The 20,345-nt window shown below is 50.1% G+C and overlaps 1 protein-coding gene across 3 annotated transcripts in view; it reads right to left on the bottom strand.

The window, feature by feature from the left end:
* Window positions 1-20,345, bottom strand: part of DYRK4 (dual specificity tyrosine phosphorylation regulated kinase 4) — a 977,358-nt gene that overhangs the window by 491,676 nt on the left and 465,337 nt on the right. For all 3 annotated transcript variants that reach the window (XM_078654210.1, XM_078654204.1, XM_078654218.1), the window contains exon 5: window positions 19,733-19,869. In XM_078654210.1, coding sequence (XP_078510336.1) covers window positions 19,733-19,869 — 137 coding nt within the window. The remainder of the gene's footprint in view (window positions 1-19,732; window positions 19,870-20,345) is intronic.

Raw genomic sequence — 20,345 nt, 5'->3', positions numbered from 1 at the left:
CAGATTTAAGGCTGGCCAACAGAGTCCGGGACATGTCACTGGAGACAGGTGGAAAGTCAGCCAGTACTGCCGTGGACACGGGCGATGTTCCAAATCCTGCCCCAGGATTGGTGGGCTACACCGTACAGTCCAGGCTTTGTCATCCGCAGTGACGTCTGCTCTTCACCAGGCACATGCTCCCATTCCTTCTCAGGTGCCTTTGTCCACCCCCCAGTCAGTGGCCACATCAGATGCAAGTGACCACCGTGCGCATGCCTCACAAACACGATACAACAAAAGGAGCACACAGCAAACACAACCCAAACGGTCCCGCCCACAGACACCAACCCCTAGAAAGAGCAGAGCCACCCCAGAAATCATAGACAAGAGCCCGTCAAGGAAGGCCAAGGCCGATAAAGCACTGAGGGTGGCATCAGGCTCCCATGCCTCAGAGGCATCACCAGCAAAGGACTCTACTGTCCCTAAGACCTCATGCAGAAGTAGGCGTGCTGTGTCTATGCCCACTGAGGAGGTGTTGTTTGGCAGGGGTACACCTAGGAAGGGCACAGGGCAACATCCCCCCACCACGTCAACTCCTAATCCAAGCCCAGTGAAGCATGTGGAAGTGGGCACTGTAGGTGGGACACCTGGCAAGGAGGCAAAGGAGGGCACTGTAGGCGCTACACCTGGCAAACACACAAATGAGGGCACTGTAGGTGGGACGACTGGCAAACACACAGAGGAGGGCACTGTAGGTGCTACACCTGGCAAACACACAAAGGAGGGCACTGTAGGTGCTACACCTGGCAAACAGGCAAAGGAGAGCACTGTAGGTGGGACACCGGGCAAACAGGGAAAGGTGGTCCAGACGCGTAGCCAGACAAAGCGTTCCACAGGATCCAGCACATCACCAGAGGGAGTGCCAGTGTCTGCCCCTGATGCGAAACTGTTGGTGTGTGTGCCTGTTGTGTCTTCACCAGTTCCCAATAAACCCAAAACAGGGAGGCCATTTCATATTCCCAAAAAGTGGAAGGGCACCCCTCCAACCTCTCCCACCCACACTGTGTCACAGGTCTGCATGACTCCACCTCCACGTGCCACTATACCACCTGGTCCAAACAGCCCTCTAGCTTGCCAAACCACTGATAGGCCTACATCATCTGTGCCTCTGTCACCCCAGTCAAGTGCTCCTGCTGACCCGGCGGACACACAGCCAGCTCCAAGCCCGCATGACACACAGATGTGAATTGCAGTCCCCCTCATACAAGTATCTCTCCTATAGGTGTGCTAGTCCTGGCCATTGTTTGCCACCTGGGGGTGTTGCTGGCCATGGAAGGCTACAGTCACACACACACGCACTGTGCAGCTTCTCATGTCCTGACTCTGCACTTCTCCCTGGCCACTGGCCTTGTCACTCACTGCTGTTCTGGCCTTGCCTGTGCAGCTTCTTATGTCCTGACTCTGCAATTCTCCCTGGCCACTGGCCTTGTCATTCACTGCTGTTCTGGCCTTGCCTGTGCGGCTTCTCATGTACTGACTCTGCACTTCTCCCTGGCCACTGGCCTTGTCATTCACTGCTGTTCTGGCCTTGCCTGTGCAGCTTCTCATGTCCTGACTCTGCACTTCTCCCTGGCCACTGGCCTTGTCACTCACTGCTGTTCTCCCCTTGCCTGTGCAGCTTCTCATGTCCTACCTCTGCACTTCTCCCTGGCCACTGGCCTTGTCATTCATTGCTGTTCTGGCCTTGCTTGTGAAGCTTCTCATGTCCTGACTCTGCACTATGCCAAGCCCACTGGCCTTGTCGTTCACTGCTGTTCTGGCCTTGCCTGTGCAGCTTCTCATGTCCTGACTCTGCAGTTTGCATGCCCACTGGCCTTGTCACTCACTGCTGTTCTGGCCTTGCCTGTGCAGCTTCTCATTTACTTGTTGTACACCCTGTATTTGACACTGGCCCTGTTGCTCTGCTGTGTTGGACTCCCCCCTGTGACATGGACACTGGCCCTGTTGCTCTGCTGTGTTGGGATCTCACCTGTGCAATGGACACTGGCCCTGCTGCTCTGCTGTGTTGGACTCCCCCCTGTGCCTTGGACACTGGCCCTGTTGCTCTGCTGCGTTGGGCTCTCACCTGTGCAATGGTCACTGGCCCTGCTGCTCTGCTGTGTTGGACTACCCCTGTGCCAATGTACACTGGCCCTGTTGCTCTGCTGTGTTGGGCTCTCACGTGTGCAATGGACACTGGCCCTGCTGCTCTGCTGTGTTGGACTCCCCCCTGTGCCATGGACACTGGCCCTGTTGCTCTGCTGTGTTGGGCTCTCACCTGTGCAATGGACACTGGCCCTGCTGCTCTGCTATGTTGGACTCCCTCCTGTGCCATGGACCCTGGCCATGTTGCTCTGCTGTGTTGGGCTCTCACCTGTGCAATGGACACTGGCCCTGCTGCTCTGCTGTGTTGGATTCCCCCCTGTGCCATGGACACTGGCCCTGTTGCTCCGCTGTGTTGGGCTCTCACCTGTGCAATGGACATTGGCCCTGCTGCTTTGCTGTGTTGGACTCCCCCCTGTGCCATGGGCACTGGCCCTGTTGCTCTGCTGTGTTGGACTCCCCCCTGTACAATGGACACTGGCCCTGCTGCTCTGCTGTGTTGGACTCCCCCCTGTGCCATGGACACTGGCCCTGCTGCTCTGCTGTGTTGGGCTCTCACCTGTACAATGGACACTGGCCCTGTTGCTCTGCTGTGTTGGGCTCTCAGCTGTGCCATGGACACTGGCCTTCCTGTTTGTAGTTTGCCTGTGGGGATTGTATTGCATTTGAACAGCATTGTGTGCCTTGCTCTTGTCTACTGTTGTTCTGCTGTCACATCTGTGCAATATGCCAATAAAGACAGTTACTCCTGTGGTCTGTTTTGTCAGTGTCCTTCCTGAATAAAGTTATTTTGGACTGTGCATTTTGTTGCCTGTGCCCCATGCTCTATGTGTGACTTCAACATTTCCAAGCTGTTTGGCCACATCACATTTTTAGACAGGGGTAACAGGGTCTTCAGTCCATTCAGACACTGATACTCGTGTTATCTGTGTTGCATCTTTTGCCTGTCATGCAATTCTCTTTCTAGTGGTTTGCTATTGTTGGCTACGTTGTTGCCATGTCAGCTTGGGGTACAGTGCCCCAAGCTGACATGGGTGTGATGGTGTGCACATGTTTGCATGCAGGCTGGGCAAGCTAATGATGTATGTGTGTTATTCCTGTATCAGTGCCCAGCTGTGTATGTGTATGGTCATTTTGTGTTGGCTCTCAGTCATGGTCCCCTAAACTACATGTGATGTGTGCTCTTGGGTGGTGATGAGGTGTGCAGTGTGAAGGTTGTGACTTTGCGGTGGTTGTGGATGTGTGTGTGCCCCCGGATTGTGTTGGCCACACATGTCTCACCCAGGAGGTGTGTGCCTGTTGTTTGTATTGTCCTGCCCTGTGTAAATGATTGTATGCTGTTGTGTGAGTTGTCTGGAGGGCACTGTGCAGTGTGTTGGTGTGTCCATGCAGTTCTGTGTGACTCTTCCTTGTTATTTTTTTCAATTATGGGTGTGAAATGTGTGTGACTTGCGCTTCAGTTTTGTTTTTGTTTGATGATCAACGTGTCTTGAGTGTGTTTGTTTAGACTGTGTGGCCCTGCTGCTCCTCACTGGCAGTGTGTTTGTGTTTGTCATGCATTGCAGGCACATGGTGCCTTTTATCCTCCTGCATGGCATGGTGTGTGTGGTGCACTGCCATCACCATTGTGTGCCACTTGTGCCTGGCCATTGTAGGTCTGCACTACCTCTATTTGTGTAGGGTACAACACTTACATGTCTACAACTGACATGCTAGTCAGTTGACTTGAATGTCAGATATGCCCTTGGGTTACATGTGTATGTGCCTCCACTTCACTTGTTTGTGGGACTGTGCCATGTGGTGCAGTTCTTGGGCCTGGAGTGTTGTTCCAGATTAGACCTTGCCCAAATGGTTTCTGTGTGATGTTTTTGTGCTATTTGTCTAGTGAGGATTGTTCATGTGCAATACAGCTGTGTGTGCTGCCCAGAGATTTGGTGAAGATGGTTGTGCTCGTGTGTCCCAGAGTGGTGCATCCTGTTGTTGTTGTGTTGGATGTATGTGTGTAGGATGTTGTATTGCTTGACTTCCTGTGTGTGCTGTTGTATTTTTGCTGTGTGTGTTGAAGTTGTATCAGTCATGTCTGTGTGTGGCTGTTGTGCTTGTTGTGCAGTGGCTGCTTGCTGTACATACAGTGGTATGTGTATGTGGCCTTGGCAGTGACTGATGTGCATCCCCTGATGTCCTGTGGTGTTTGTAGATTTCTGCTTTTGTGTGCATGTGTGGTTGGTTTGATGTGGCAGTGTGGGTCTGTGCAGGTGCCCTTCTTGTGTGATTTGTGTTATGTTATGTGTGTTTTGTTCTTGAGTGATGATGTTGTGCATTCATGTTGTGTTTGTGCTCCCATTGCCCTTCCACAGTTTGGCTGTCAGGGTATGTCTGTTTCTGATGTGATTCTGTGTGTGTTCCTGTGGTGTTTGTGTGTTGCTTTATGCAGGCATCAGTTCAGGCGTCCCTGTGTGTGTGTTCTGTTCTGTTTGTACCTACACCCAGGGTGTGTGTTTGTTTGTGTGTGTTTGGGCTGGGAGGTGTTGGCAGCCTTTAGTGTGATTGGCACTGGTGTTGTGTTTTCCTTGTCAGCCACTTCTGCAGTGGCTGTCTCCCTGGTTGTTTGTTGTGTGGTGCAGGGTGTGTATTGTGCTTGCTTATTGCTGTGCTTGTTGCTTGTTGGTGTGCATGGGTGTGCACAGGATGGGCACCTGGCCTGTGACCTGATGGGGTGTGTTGCTGTGTGGTTCGGGGTGGTGTGTCCCTGTGGTCTTTGTGCCCTGCCCATGCCTTGGAGTGGCCCTGCCTTCTGCTTTGCACGCATGTGTTGACCGCGGCGTTGACGGGAGCTGGAACGGAAGGTTGCTGCTAGTTGGCGGTCGATGTGTGTCCCGGATGCTGAGGGGTGACTTTGTGCCAGGTGGGTAATGTGTGGGTGCCCTTGTGGATGTGTTGTGATCCCCAGTAGGGTATTTGTAGTGAATTTGTACCCTGTGTCGGGTGCGCGGCGATGAGTCTCCATAGGCTCCCACCGCCGCGGTGCCGGGCGCACTTTGATGGCGGTGCACGTGGGTCCGCGGCGGACTGGAAATTACCTATGTTTTACTATACTAATATGGCGGACGTGTGTTCCGCTGCTCGCGGGCAGAAAAAGGCGTTTTTCCGCCCCACCAGCACCACGGTGGTGCCACCGCCCGACATCCTAATGGGCCCCTTGGTATCTGAAGGACCACCTCCATCAGGACAAGCTGCGACACGCTCTGTGGTGGGGTAGGGGCGGGCAAGACAGACAGGCGGAGTGAGCCGCGTGCCCTTGGCCGAGCAAGAGGAAAGCCAAATGGCACCTCTGATAAATAATTGTATTTATTTTGTAACTTAAAACAACGTAGTGTTTTCAGTGAAAAAAACACAGTTTAGGGGCATAAATAGTTGCCCCCCAGATATATCTTCTAGTACTGGGTATTGTAAATTATACTAATAATAGCAGTTTACCCAGGTGGCACAGTAACTTAAAACAACGTAATGTTTTTTTTTTAAAACCCACTGTTTACGTGTTTAATACTTGCCCCGAGATATATTTGCCTGTACTGGACATTGAAAATTACAGTAGTGATAGAAGTTTATCCAGGTAGCACACTGCACAGGACCATTTTTAAACGGCAGTATATCTTTTAGCTGGCTCGCTTTGTGCTGTCTGGTGCTAGCAGTGTCTACCATGGTGAAAATAAAAACACCCTCTCACTTCTATCACCTTAGAGAGAAATGTCGCCAGCCTCGTCGCCTGTTTGCTGTTTAATTAAAGCACGGTGGGAGGAGGCCCTCATTGTGCTGTCCAGTGGTAGCAGAGTCTACCATGGTGAAAATAAAAACAGCTTGTGACATCTATCACTGTATACAGAGATGTTGCGAGAATGGTCGCCTGTTTGCTGTTTAATTAAAGCACGGCGAGAGGAGGCCCGCATTGTGCTGTCCGGTGGTAGCAGAGTCTACCATGATGAAAAAATAAAAACACCCTGTGACTTCTATCACCGTACACAGAGTATCACCATACACCGAAATGATGCGACGCTCGGAGTCTACGACGGTGAAAAGAAAACCCCCCTGTGACTTCTATCACCGACACAGAGATGTGCGAGGCTCATCGCCTGTTTGCTGTTTATTTAAAGCATGGCGGGAGGAGTGCCGCATTGTGCTGTCCAGAAGCACGGTGGGAGGAGGCCCGTATTCTGCTGTCTGGTGGTAGCAGTGTACGAGGGTGAAAATAAAAAGAGAGAGGGAGCAAGACGGGGGGCTTGGGGGGGGGCAGCCGACCGTAGGGAGGTCCCCACCCCCGGGCTGATTGGGAGGGGCTAGTGGGGGGGGGTGTCATCAGAGTCCAGCCTTGGGCTGCATTTGGGCTTGTTTTGGGCTCCCTCGGTTACTACTGAGGGAGCCCAGTTATATATTCTCTGGGCTCCTCCTCCCGGCCACCATTTTAGGTTGAATGACCTGGTGGCCGGGAGCTCTTTAGATTAATCAGAAAATTTTTGAAGTTGTGGTGCTTTATTTTGGATATGTCTGGAGAGGACTATCGTGTGCTTGAGGCGATCCGCCTTCTCAGTGAGGCTGGACGCCTGGACTTAGTTTTAGGTGACGTGCCTGGAGCGGCGCGTCCTCGGCGGCAGGCCTCGGCGCGTGTTGCGGCGGTGGTCGCGGCGTGTGGTTCGCCGAAGAAGTCACGGAGGGAGGCGGTAAGTGAGAGGGGCCGCCCGCGCTCTAGGAGGGCGGCCCCTGGTGTTGTGGCGCATGCGGAAGGGGAAACTGTTACGTCGCGCGAGGTGGGGCTGGGGGAGGGTGAGGCGTCTTTTCCCCTGGTATCTGTGGGGCTGCCGGTGAGGTCGCTTTCAGTTCCCGCTCTTAGAGGCAAGCGGGGCGGTAAGCGCGGAGGCAGGAAGCGCTCGGCTTCTGCCTCCGTGTCCCATGACGTAGAGCGGTTGAGTGAGGAGACGGCGGTTGGCGCGCATGCGCGTGCTGGAATCCTCGAGCCTCGCGCTGGCGGTGTGGGTGTGTTGCCGGCTGTTGGGCCGGATGGACAAGTTATTGATATATCGGAGCTGGGGGCTCGGAGGACTGAACAGGTTGTCACTCGCATGGCATGCGCAGGGGCTGGTGGTGTTACTTTTTCGACGCCGGCCCGTGTTTCTGGGGAGGTTTTACAGGCCAGTGATGTTGCCTGTGGTACAGTACAGTCTGCTTTTGTCCCATATAGCCCCTTGTTGTTTTCCCCCCCTGCCTCATCCCGGGGGGAGGTGCTTTCGGTACACAGTGGTTCTGTGGGGGAGGGGGAGTGGGCGCAGGTGGAGAGGAGGGCTGGGGCAGGCTTGCTGGGCCTGCAGTCTGGTCGTGTTATGTTGTGTGATCCACAAGATGTTTCTGGGGCTGGTGGGGGGTTCATGGCGCCTTCTGTGGGTGGTGCTGTTAGTTTTCCTTTGCATGAAGGTGGTGATAGGCAAGTGGGTGCTAGATCTTGGGAGGGTCTAGATGTTTTTCCCTCATGGGCAGAAGGGGTCCGTGATGCGGGCAGATCTACACCCATCCAAGGGACTGATATGCTGAGTGGTTTTGGGGGCACTTTGAGTTTTCCTGGTTTGCCTGTTGGGGGCAGATCGCTTGGGATGAGGGAGCAGCCCCGCTCTGATATCCAGCAGACAGGGCAGAGTGGACTGGCATCGGGACCTGCGTCTAAGATGGTTCAGGAGTTGTTGAACTGGAGTAGTGGTGGTGAGGACGTGGAGCCTTCCCCTCCTCGGCGGGGGTTGTTGGTTCGATCTACAGGGTCGGTTCCTCAGGAGGCTGGTCCAGTGCAGTTTCAGGATTCTAGTTTGTGTATGGCTAGTGGTGTTGATAGTTTTGGCCATTCTGGTAGTAGGGGTCCCGGCACATCAGTTCAGCCTTTTTCTTTGCAAGTCAGAGAGCGTCGTGGAGAGGCAGACTTGGTAGGGTGGAGTGCGGCCCAGTTGCACCGAGGAGAAGGGAGGGTGGAGCCTGGCGCGGCATACCCCGTACCGGCGAGGGACCCCGGTGCGGTCAACGTAAGCAGGTCAGGTGCGACCTCGTTGGCCCCAACGTCTTCCTTTCATGATCTCGGCGCGGTCAGCAGAAGCAGGTCGGGCGCGTCCTCGCTGGCCCCAACTTCTCTTTCTACAGGTATCGGCGGGGTCGGCAAAAGCGGACCCGGCGCGTCCTCGCTGGCCCCATTGCTAGGTCCTCTGGATATCGGCGGGGTTGGCAGAAGCAGGACCGGCGCGTCCTCGCTGGCCCCACATGTTTCTTCTCATCAACAAAGGGATTCATCGTTGGTTAAGCTGTACAAATCTGGTCAACGTTTGGGGGAGTACAGACGGGTCCAGTCGGCTCCCCCGCCTACAATGTCAGTACGGGCTGGTAAGGCCCGGGTTGGTTTCAGAAGTCCGGCTAAGGTGTTGGATCCTCCTCGGTTGGAGGAATCTTTGGTTTTAGATTATGATGAGGAGAGCCCTGAAGAGGGCGAGATACATGCTGAGGGTGCAAGGGGGGGGCTTTTTCACGCTTCTGATGATGTTTTACAGGCACCGGTGGTGGTGCGTCCGAGAGCTACAGTTTCCAGACCAATTCGAGAGAGCGGCCCTGTGGTGAGGGTTCCTCGGTCAGGCGTTGATGTTGAACAGATGGCATGGAGAGAGAGGCCGGCCCAACTGCCTTTATTGAATCCAGGTGAGCTTGCTGGGCCGCGGGACAAGCCATTGATGGTTTCTGTTGGAACGGGGGGGGATCCTCCTTCAGAGGGTGTGGATCTTAAGCTCCACAAGGGTCGTTATGTTAAGGATCAAGGAGTGGGTACGAGTGACGGGGGGGTGGGTTCTAAGGTGGATTCCGGGACTGTTACGGAGCCCATGGAGGTAGGTAAGGACCCCCCACACAGCAAGGAGCTTAAAATAAAGAAATTGCGTTACATGGGCGTCACAAAACCTTTGGGCGCTCATTTAATGCTGTCTACTAAGGAAAGGATTTGGAAAGGGGAGTACGTTGAATTATTGAAGCTTTTACATAGGGAGGTTAGGTCTAAGGAGGGGTCTAAGGAGGAAGAGTATGAGTTGGCCAAGCGCCCAAAGGTTCCTTTGACCATAGAAAACTGGACAGCGGCATTTCTTATATACGCTAGTGTGTATTGTGAGAAATTCCCTGAGCGCTGTGTGGCGCTTTTCAAGTATATGGATGTGATCAGGAAAGCGCAGATTACTGGCAGTGGTTATGCCTGGTCACAGTATGATGAGGAATTCCGGGCTCGGATGGCTTGGGATCCTGAAGCGAAATGGGGGGAGTTGGATAATGACTTGTGGCAACACACTATGGGAGCCTCGGCAGGTGGTAGGACAATTTTCACAGCTAGTGGGTATCCATTACCTTCGCGGCCCTTTCAGGGTAGGCCCACTCGGGGAGGGGTGGGTGCAGCTGCGTCAGTCCAATCTGCCAATGGGACGTGTTGGGATTTTAACAGAGGATATTGCCCAAGAGAGTATTGTAAATTTCGACACGAATGCTCCCAATGTGGTAAACCGCACCCACTGTCCAAGTGTTGGGGGCCTCGGGTTACAGGGGGAAGACAGTGGTCACAACAGACAACCAATGCCCCTGCCCCTGCACAGCAGCCTCAACCTTACAGGGGGGGGAAGAACACTTCTGGAACTGGGCCCAAAGGCTCATACGCCAGTTAATCCTTTTCACTTGGCTGTGGCCCTGAGGGGTTACGGGAATGTCGAGGCTGCTAAGTTATTGTTGGATGGTTTTCAAGAAGGTTTTCGTCTTGGTTACACAGGGCCGCGGTTGCGGCGGTGGTCAAAGAATCTATTGTCGGCCAATGAACATCCAGAGGTGGTGCAAGACAAATTGGACAAGGAAGTGCGGGAGGGGAGGATGGCGGGTCCTTTTGGTGATTGGCCCTTGGAAAATCTTATTGTCTCCCCTATTGGTGTGGTGCCTAAGAAAGAGCCTGGGCAATTTCGTTTGATTCAACATTTGTCATGGCCGGAGGGCTCATCAGTTAACGATTTCATTGATGGTGAGGCTGCTTCAGTGTCTTATTCTTCAGTGGATGTGGCCATGGCCCTGGTTGTGTCTGCCGGCCCTGGTGCGGCGATGGCAAAATGTGACATCAAATCGGCATTCCGTTTATTGCCTGTGCATCCTGGGGATTGGGATCTTTTGGGGATTCAATTCCAGGGGAAGTGGTATGTGGATAAGGCTCTACCAATGGGTTGTTCCATATCCTGTGCGTTATTTGAGACCTTTAGCACATTTCTCCAATGGTTTTTCACCTACACATCAGGACATCAGCTTGTGACTCACTACCTGGATGATTTCTTTTTTGTTGGCGCTCCCAATTCCTCAGCATGCCAGAATGCTTTGCGGACATTCCAAACTCTGATGGAATTTTTAGGTGTGCCATTGGCACCGGAAAAGACAATGGGCCCCTGCGCGACCATGTCTTTTTTGGGGATCGAGATTGATTCTACTGTTATGGAGGCACGTTTACCAGTGGATAAAAAAGAAAAAATGTTGGACCTCTTACACGTTATGTTGAACAAAGCGAAGGTGACAGTGAAGGAAGTTCAGGTGCTGCTGGGCCATCTTAACTTTGCTTGTAGGGTGGTCAGGGCGGGTAGAACTTTTTGCAGGCGTTTGGGTAGAGCTCTGTCTGGTCAGTTTTTACCTCACCATCACGTTCGCCTGTCAGCAGGTGTTAAGGAGGATCTGCGGATGTGGGTAGCCTTTTTACACTCTTTCAATGGCATTCCTCTATACAGAGAAGAGAATTGGATCTGGGACGTTCAAATTTTTTCAGATGCGGCAGGCAGTGATGGTTTCGATCTTTCCTGGCAGGGCAGATGGTGCGCTGAACAGTGGCCTGCTGCGTGGAAGAATGGTGGTAGGAGTATTGCCTTCCTTGAGCTTTTCCCTGTAGTGGTGGCATTGACTTTGTGGGGGCAGGAGCTAGCTCACAAAAAAGTGCTGTTTCGAATTGATAATAAGGCTGTGGTGGAAATTATCAATCGGCAGTCGGCCAAGGATGCTCACATCTTGAAGCTCTTGCGAGTCTTTGTGTTGGGGTGCTTGACGTATGACATCAGTTTTAAGGCCTTACACATTCCTGGGGTGGACAATGACATTGCGGATGCTTTGTCTCGTTCACAGTGGGAGAGATTCCATGGGCTAGCCTCGGAGGCGGACAGGACGCCGACCCGCATGCCGGAACATCTGTGGACTGTAGGCGAGACAGGGTTTTGCAGTTGGTGGTAGGTTCGCTTGCAGTTTCCACTAGGGCAGCGTATGAATTGGCCTGGAAGGAGTTTTTGGAATCTGGGGCCGGCCGGCGCGCTCCGGGCTGGAGACGATCTGAAGATGTGGTACAGTTCATTCTTCACTTGATGGACAGGGGTTTGACACGTGTGACGATTACTGGAAAATTGGCTGGTATTGCTTTCATGGGCAAATTACTGTGGGGCTATTCTCCTTCAACGGGGGAGGTGGGTAAGCGTATGCTTGAAGGTTGGGCTAGAGAGAGGGGTAGGGAACACATGGTTCGTCAACCTTTGTCTTGGCAGACATTGGCCCGAGTTTTGCAGGTTTTGCCCTCAGTTTGTTTGAATGAGTTTGAGGTTTGCCTGTTTTCCACTCTTATGGTTTGGATGTTTTTCGGTGCTTTCAGGGTTTCGGAGTTACTAGGGTCGAAAGTTGCTTTTGGGGTGGGATGGGGGAATGTTCGATTTTTGGAATCAGGGTTGCACGTCTGGTTGGCTCGGGCAAAAACTGATCAACGCAGCAAGGGGAGGGGCATTTGGCTGGAAGCTTCTTCCCCTCCTGAGACATGTCCTTTGCGGTGGGCCAGGCGTTTGAGGGACTGTTCGGGGGCCGCCTTTGAGGGCCCTGTTTTTCGACATATGGATGGTTCCAGGGTGACTGAGTATCAGCTGCGCATGGTTCTGCGTAAAGCGCTGCGCTTCATGGGCCTGGATGAGACACAGTATGGTACACATTCTTTCAGGATTGGGGCAGCAACAGAAGCTCATAACAGGGGTTGGTCGCAACAGGACATTATGTCTCTAGGGCGTTGGTCTTCCAACTGTTTTAGGCGCTATGTGCGTACTGATCCTGTTTCGGCGCCTGCGGATGATAATTTGTCTTGAGTTTGATGCTGCTTTTCTCTTTCAGGTTCGGTGGCCGGCCCCCGTTCTTCTGTCATGACGATCTGGATAGTGGGACATTCCTTCATTAGGCGGGCGGAAGATCAAGCTATAAGAAGCTATTTTGGTCCCACGCTTGGTTTTAATTCTCGTTTGTTTAATGTTGTATGGAAGGGGAAGGGAGGTATGATCTGGAGGGAGCTTATTCCGGCCTTGAATTCTTGGTTGGTGGGAGGTATTTGTCCTGATGTACTGCTCTTGCACCTTGGTGAGAATGACCTTTGTGGGGTGAAAGGGGTGGTTTTATTGAGAACCATGAAGAAAGATCTTTCCCTTATTCGTCAACAATGGGCGGGCTGCCATGTCTTATGGACAGAGTTGGTCCCTAGAAGAACCTGGAGGGGTGCGATCAAGCCTAGGGCGGTTGATAAGGCGCGCAGGAAGTTGAATTTGGAGGTTTCCCGTTTTTGTAGAGATCTGGGTTTTGGGCGGGTGTCCCATAAGGACATCCGTTATGACAATATGGAGTTTTTTCGCAGCGATGGTGTTCATTTGTCTCGTATAGGGATGGATTTATACTTACTGGAATTGCGAGAGGTACTCTGCAGGTGCTTGCAGATTCAACATTTTTTGGGTTGAGGAGTTCTGGTTCCTGGGTTGGTTAGTTTTGGGGGGCAGAAAGAGAGGAGGGTAATTCCTTCCCCCTCTTTTCTGGGTGGCGGAAATTGGGAGTTATTGGTCAGCAGGGACATGAAGGTTGTTGGGGTTTTTGCTAAAGTTGGGCTATGGCTGGAAAAGTTTAAATAGTTGTTTCGTGGGGTGGTTACAAAGTTTTGGGTAATGTAAATTGTTGGTGGGTATTTTTTGGAATGTGATGTTATGCGGTGGGTTGGGATGATATTTAAATGATTATCAGGTTATGGTATTGTTTGAATTGTAATTATGTTGTGCTGGGTGGGGGCGGGGTTTGTGACGTGTTAAGGGCGGGCCTGACATTTGGGGTTGTAAGGTAACATCTTATTTAGTGAGGACTAGTTTTGTGAGGCGGTTTGCCAGGTTTGTATTGTTGTAAATATGCACCTGTTTCAATAAAGCGGCCTTTTGCACACTCTCAATTTGGTCTGGTGTCTGCTCACCCCCCCTCACCCCTCCCTCCCAAGGGGGGCTTGGGGGGGGGCAGCCGACCGTAGGGAGGTCCCCACCCCCGGGCTGATTGGGAGGGGCTAGTGGGGGGGGGTGTCATCAGAGTCCAGCCTTGGGCTGCATTTGGGCTTGTTTTGGGCTCCCTCGGTTACTACTGAGGGAGCCCAGTTATATATTCTCTGGGCTCCTCCTCCCGGCCACCATTTTAGGTTGAATGACCTGGTGGCCGGGAGCTCTTTAGATTAATCAGAAAATTTTTCCCCCCCTCCCTCCCTATTCTTGTTTAGCTCTTTTTCCTTTTACCAGGGTCTTTTATTTATTTCTTTAAGTTCTTTATTTATTTATTTAGTTTATGCTTCGGTACTTTTGGACCTTTTTGTTGGAACAGGTGAATATGGGGTAACAAACATTTTGTTCTTTGTCGCTTGGAACAGGTGCCGTGCGGAAATTGGGAGTTATTGGTCAGCAGGGACATGAAGGTTGTTGGGGTTTTTGCTAAAGTTGGGCTATGGCTGGAAAAGTTTAAATAGTTGTTTCGTGGGGTGGTTACAAAGTTTTGGGTAATGTAAATTGTTGGTGGGTATTTTTTGGAATGTGATGTTATGCGGTGGGTTGGGATGATATTTAAATGATTATCAGGTTATGGTATTGTTTGAATTGTAATTATGTTGTGCTGGGTGGGGGCGGGGTTTGTGACGTGTTAAGGGCGGGCCTGACGTTTGGGGTTGTAAGGTAACATCTTATTTAGTGAGGACTAGTTTTGTGAGGCGGTTTGCCAGGTTTGTATTGTTGTAAATATGCACCTGTTTCAATAAAGCGGCCTTTTGCACACTCTCAATTTGGTCTGGTGTCTGCTCACCCCCCCTCACCCCTCCCTCCCAAATGGAAAGAGTGATGAAAGAGGTACACAGGGAGCAAAGGAAGCAACAGAGTGTGCATTCAGTAACGTAGCACCAGGGAAACATCATCATCCAGGTGCTTGCAATTGAAAGGTGGTAGACCTGCTGAATACTGTGGACTGTCGGTTGGAGGAAAGGGAAAATGTTGTGACCTGAAAACTGAAACTAATTCAGGATATTAATTTTAAGACGAGAATGGTTTGGTCGGGGACCGGGTGATGTTCCAGATGTTGAGTGCTCCTTTGGCAAACATGGCATCTGCTGAAGTTAGCAGATGTGAACTGATGAATCGTTTCAACAAGGGTGATGCAGTAATCCGCACCTTCCTGTGAAGCTGTAGGCTCTGACCTGTGTTCTAATTTTAACGAGTTAATGGCATATCAGGGAGTCCGACGCTGTTCAAGAAATATTAGTACCCTTATAAGATTTAGAGATTTTGATTAAATGATATTCTTCTCCATTCAACCTTCTTTTTGCAGGTGTCACCGTTTTAAATGTATGTTTTCATAAAGGGCAGTTAGTGTAGAAAGGTCATTCAATTTTGGGTATATTTTCGGTGTATGTTTCAACATGGTCCATGTTCCTCGAGCCCCCTTCACTCCCACCTCCCTCTTCCTACGGTACTCGATGCAGTAAAAGTCTGTGGGAATCCTGTAAATATAGCACCTTTTCAATTCCCCTGGGACTGTACTCTATTGCATGGTGTCCACAGCAACAAACAATATGAGAGAGGGGCCAGCGGCGACCAGTGACAGACGGCATGGAGCTCCTTTAAAAAAGCTTTTATCGGTACTAGCCTGCAGAATGTCAATCCAAGCAAACCAATTTTGAAATTAAAATTATGAATTAATAGCACCCATTGGCAAGCAGAGTTTAAGAATGTATTATCAACTATTGACGGCAAAAAATACACATACACTCTCTTGAATGAAATATGCGACACTGAATATGGCCATCACAATCGGAAATAAGCGCGTGCCTCGTGTGGCAGCAGGAGAGTGGGCATGCGCAATTCCCTTGCGGGAGCGTGTGACCATATGGCGCTGCGTGCACCCGCAAGAAAATCGCGAGACGTGCACGCGATGCCATTACAAGCAATGCAACGCGTGCACGTTTTTGCCCCCAAAGCTGTGCCGATGGCATTAGGTCTCTCAATGTATGCAATATATGCGCGGTGAGTAGGCGAGACATAAAAAGGTGTATCCTGTGTGCCGTGTATCCAGTAGTGGGCGAATATGCTATTTGCCGCATCATAGTACTTTTCTAAATCAGGAGCACCCAATCGTTAAGGCAAAAATCCTTAAGGCAAAGTGAGAGAATCCCACCGTATGCAAGGCTGTTTACCGGCCCAGGCGAGCAGTATCAGCTGTGTACACCAGTATTTGAATAGGTGCTTTGGTAGAAGGATAGGTATGTTTTGGAGGAATCTTGGGAGAATCACCATTTTCCAAATAGCAATTCTCCCCATTAATGAGAGCAGAAGCCTAGTCCACTTATCTACATTTACTGTTAGTCTTTGTGTGTCCCTGCCATAATTTTCCCGAATCACTATTGCGGGGTCTGTGTGGAATTGAATGCACAAGAACTGCACCGCCTTTGTGGTCCAGTGCAGTGGATACTCCATAGTTTGCTCCGCGGTGTTGGGATTGAGGGGGAATATGATGGACTTATCCAGTTTATTCGCAATCCTGAGTGGCCACCAAACTGGACCACCTCTTGCAGTGTGGGGGACAAATTTACCTCTGGGTTATGAATATATAGCAAAGTGACATCCGCATAGGCGGAAATGTTCAGTGTGTACTCTGGAAACCATAGCCCTCTGTGTGTATGATACTCGCGAATAGCACAGGCCAATGGTTCAGCGACTATCGCGTACAATAGCGGAGACAGAGGGCAACTCTGGCGAGCTCCCCGTGCAATATTGAATGACTGGGAAACCTCATCTCCAATCCTCACTCTTGCAGTGGACGATGTGTATAAAACTGACACTAAGCAAAGGAATATATCCTCAACCCCAATCCAGCGCAGTACCGCAAACATAAAACCCCACTCAACAGAGTCAAAGGCTTTCTCGGCACCAAGAAATACTGCCGCCGCTTTGACTTCTGGATTCAGTCTTTGTACCACACTGTCACGGGTCCAGCGCCCCTAGGAGGGAGGCGAGCACACAGAGGAATGGTGGATTGTGCCTCTTGACCCCGATCCCCTTCTCTCATTGCAGCCGGAGGACTGGACTTTGGCAACAAACACCATGCATGTGGCAGACTCCTGTTATTCAAGACATGGTCCCTTTAAGCGGTAAGCCTCCTCAGATGACGCCGCCCCCGAGACTGACGTCATCCTACCCGGTCCATTTAGGGAAAACAGACATCGAGACTAAGGGAGTCCCAACCCTGGAAGACGCGGGAGCGAATAGTTTGCGGAGCAGGGAAAAGATGACCGGAGACGTCAGCCAAAGAAGGACTGCTCCTGACTGCAACCCCAGAGGAACCTAGAACAACGGGAGAGCCAGGAGGCCAACATTACTGCTCTGCACCCAGCCACGCTCCTGGAGGAGCGTTGCTCACACAGGTATGGGTGTGTCGGGAGGAGACAGAAGACCCACTAGTAGGGCGTCTCTCTCTTATCTGTGTGACCTGGTCCCCAAACAGCATTCCACGTCCCTAGATGCACGTCTTGTTACTGGTGCTCCCTAACGCCCTTCCCTATTGCTGAGCACAAATACACACACCAAACAAGGTACTCAGATTTTGAGACAGATTACAACTAGTGATAAGCCCCACCTGTTCTGTTCAAATAATACCAGGTAATAATAGAGCCAGCCTGCTGGCTAAGATTTTAGCGTAGACCTTAGCATCCACATAGAGCAAGGATAAGGGTGTGTATGGGGAGTAACTACTAGGTGACTTTCCCGGTTTAAGAGAGTGACAATAACAGCTTCGCACATAGAGGGCGGCATGATTCCAGATTCCGCCATCTCCTCATAAAGCATTTTAAGATAAGGAATCAATACATCTTGGAATTCTTTGTAGAAGGGTGACGTGAGACCATCTGCCCCTGGGGCCTTTCCAGCTGATATTCCGCACAGCGCTTCTCGTATCTCATCAGATGGTAAAGGTGCCATTAGATGTTCCCTGTGCTCTGTCACTAGCCAGGGCATCTTAATATATGACAGGTACTCCTCTAGAGCCTCGCTGTCTGTAGGGAATTGGGAGGTGTACAGCTTTTGGTAATACGAGCGAACGTGAGCTGTCATCTCCTCAGGGGTGCGTAATGGGCTTACTCTCACCTAGCATGCCTACCATGCTATCTAATTCCCTCTTGTGCCGTTGCATATTTCCCCATGTGTTCAATTTTGTCATTAGCTGTATCTAAGAACTCCACCAATTTTTGTTTGAGGTCTACAGTAGTTTGGGCAGTTCCCACCTCCTTTAGCTCCTGTTCCAATTGATCTATTTCACGTTCTAGGATCTTCAATCTGCTTTGAATAGAGCGCAGTACTCCCGCACGTGTGGAGATTACCACCCCTCTAATATATACCTTGAACGCTTTTCAGACTGTAGCAAATGATTGTACTGAGCCTATGTTATCGGTGAAGAAGTCTTCTATCACTGTTGCTAGTCCTGCTTTATATACAGTTTCAAAGAGTGAGTAAGGTGGGAAATTCCATGTGAATGCCGGAATTCGTGGCTCCTTATATCATAATACGAGCCGAATAGGGGAGTGGTCAAAATATGTTTGTGGAAGGTGCACATATGTCATAAGTCAGGTATCCATCCCCCCAAATATTAGCAAATAATTTATTCAAGTGTGAGTGTTGTAGACAGAGGAGTAATGTGTATAACCCCTCACTACAGGGAATCTATGTCTCCAGATGTCCAAGAGGCCTTCTGCGTGCATTATGTCTTATTAAGGCTACTGCGGCAGCAGCTGGACGCCTCAGTGGGCCCTGGGATCTGTCTATATTTAGGTCTAATATGCAATTCCACTGCACCAATTTGGCCGCCAGTGAAGTATAGAATTGGGGGTCATCATAATTAATGTCATACACGCCCACCAAGAGAAATTTCAAATCACCCTTTTTACAGAGGGCTACCGCGAACCTACCCTGTGGATCGCTGACTGAACCTGTCATCTCAACCCCCGCCTTTTTATTTATCCAAATCAGGACCCATCTGTCATGAGAAGTGAAGTCTGCAGAGTAGCATATCCCCTGTAATTTACGATGTACCTCCCCGCTGCGTTCCGTGGTGAGATGCGTCTTGCGCAGGATTGCGATGGCCACAGAGTGTCTCTTTAAGTAGGCTCAAACTCTTCTAACCTTCCTTTTGTCATTTAAACCACAGATATTCCAGGTCATGAGCTGAAAGGCCCTGTGTTTCATCTCGCTCAGAGGCCATTGGGTGGGGATAACCACTTTAATTACCCGACCCCTATGCCTCTGGTATGTACAGTATGAAACTGCCGTTGCAAGTCTACATCAATGCACATGTCCCCACTTATAAAACACACATTCCCTCCCACGCCACAAGATCCCACAGCAGTCGTGACTATCTGAATTCCCCCCTCCACATTCCCTGGAAACAAACAGTAACCCCAAAGAAAATGATGCTAATAGTGTGATACACTTGGGGGCAGATGTTGACATAATTTCTGTCTTCTTACGCCCCCTTGTCTACCCTCCTATTTGCAAACAACATTAAGCAGGTGGCACTGTGAGGGGCTTTAGGATCAGTGAAGAAATGTATTTTACCTTCCATCTGACCCTTAACTTAGCAGAATAAAGCATGTTGTACTTCAGGTTCAAGTCCCGAAGTTTCTTTTTTGCAGGGATGAAGAGCCTTAGCGCTTCCTGTACTTGCATGGTGAAGTCAGGGAACAGAGTTACCTCGGCGCTCTCATGATGAAGAGTTCCCAGTTCTTGAGCTTTTCTGAGAAACATATTTGAATGTTCTGCCCATTCTCTTTAATATTTAATTCAAAAGCACAATGCATTACTTTCTTAAATGTGTAAATTCAGCGTGCAAACATCAAATAGATGAATCGATTTAAGTAGTAACTATTCTATGTCTTGTATAAAAGAGTGCAGCATATTACCTTATTTCAGAACACTAAGCCTTAGCTCCGAAATAGTGAGTATAGGTTCAGTTGAAAAATGAGAAACACACTACACGACAATAGGTGTGGGTCCCCCGTGGCAGGATTTATTTAAGCAGCTACTCAGACATTAGTGACACATTTATACCTTCATACTGAATTTCCCTTAAAAACATCCAGTATTAACATTTCTTAATGTCCTTGCAATTCATTAATGGCAAAGGGTATATTTAATTCTACAACTACTGAATAAGACAATTTTATGAGTAAGTCTAAAAATCAAAGTACCTTTTTTTGTTCCGTATTATTTTGACTGCCACAACTTCATTGTTCTTATGGTCCAAACACTTTACAACTTGTCCAAATGACCCTTTGCCTGTTAAATCTAGCACTTCGAATCGGTATGCCAGATGGTCACGTAGCACCTAAAATGCAAGCAAAACATTAATAATAGGAAACATTCACCATACAATTTAAAACAATTTGGTGGTCAATGAAACATTCTTTATGGTATGGCTCAACCGCACAGGTATTTGCAGATAATTATGTAAGCAGCAGCAGTCATTGCGGTAAGGGACGACGGTGGCAGCATCTCCTGACCCCGCTTGGCGCCTGCTAGCGATTTAGAGCGGATGCTCTGTAGAATTTATGCTGAATTGTACTATTGTTTTTAAAAGCACAAGTTTTAAAATTGAATACTAATTTTATAAACCACTTTTAAAATACCTCAGCACTTTGCACTTTGCTCTAGCAGCGGATAGCTGTAGGGTTTGAATACTATTTCCTACAGCATTTCACCTGTGTTGCCATCGGCACTCTGCTAAGGGTTACATCGCATTAGGCAGCACTCTGAGCTCGATATTCCAGCCTGCCCGCCCCGGTCCGACTCGGTAGCCAATAC

Source organism: Lissotriton helveticus, chromosome 1_1 (genome assembly GCF_964261635.1).
Source record: "Lissotriton helveticus chromosome 1_1, aLisHel1.1, whole genome shotgun sequence".
In the NCBI taxonomy this organism is placed as follows: Eukaryota; Metazoa; Chordata; class Amphibia; order Caudata; family Salamandridae; genus Lissotriton; species Lissotriton helveticus.
This window is presented reverse-complemented; position numbering and strand designations above follow the sequence as displayed.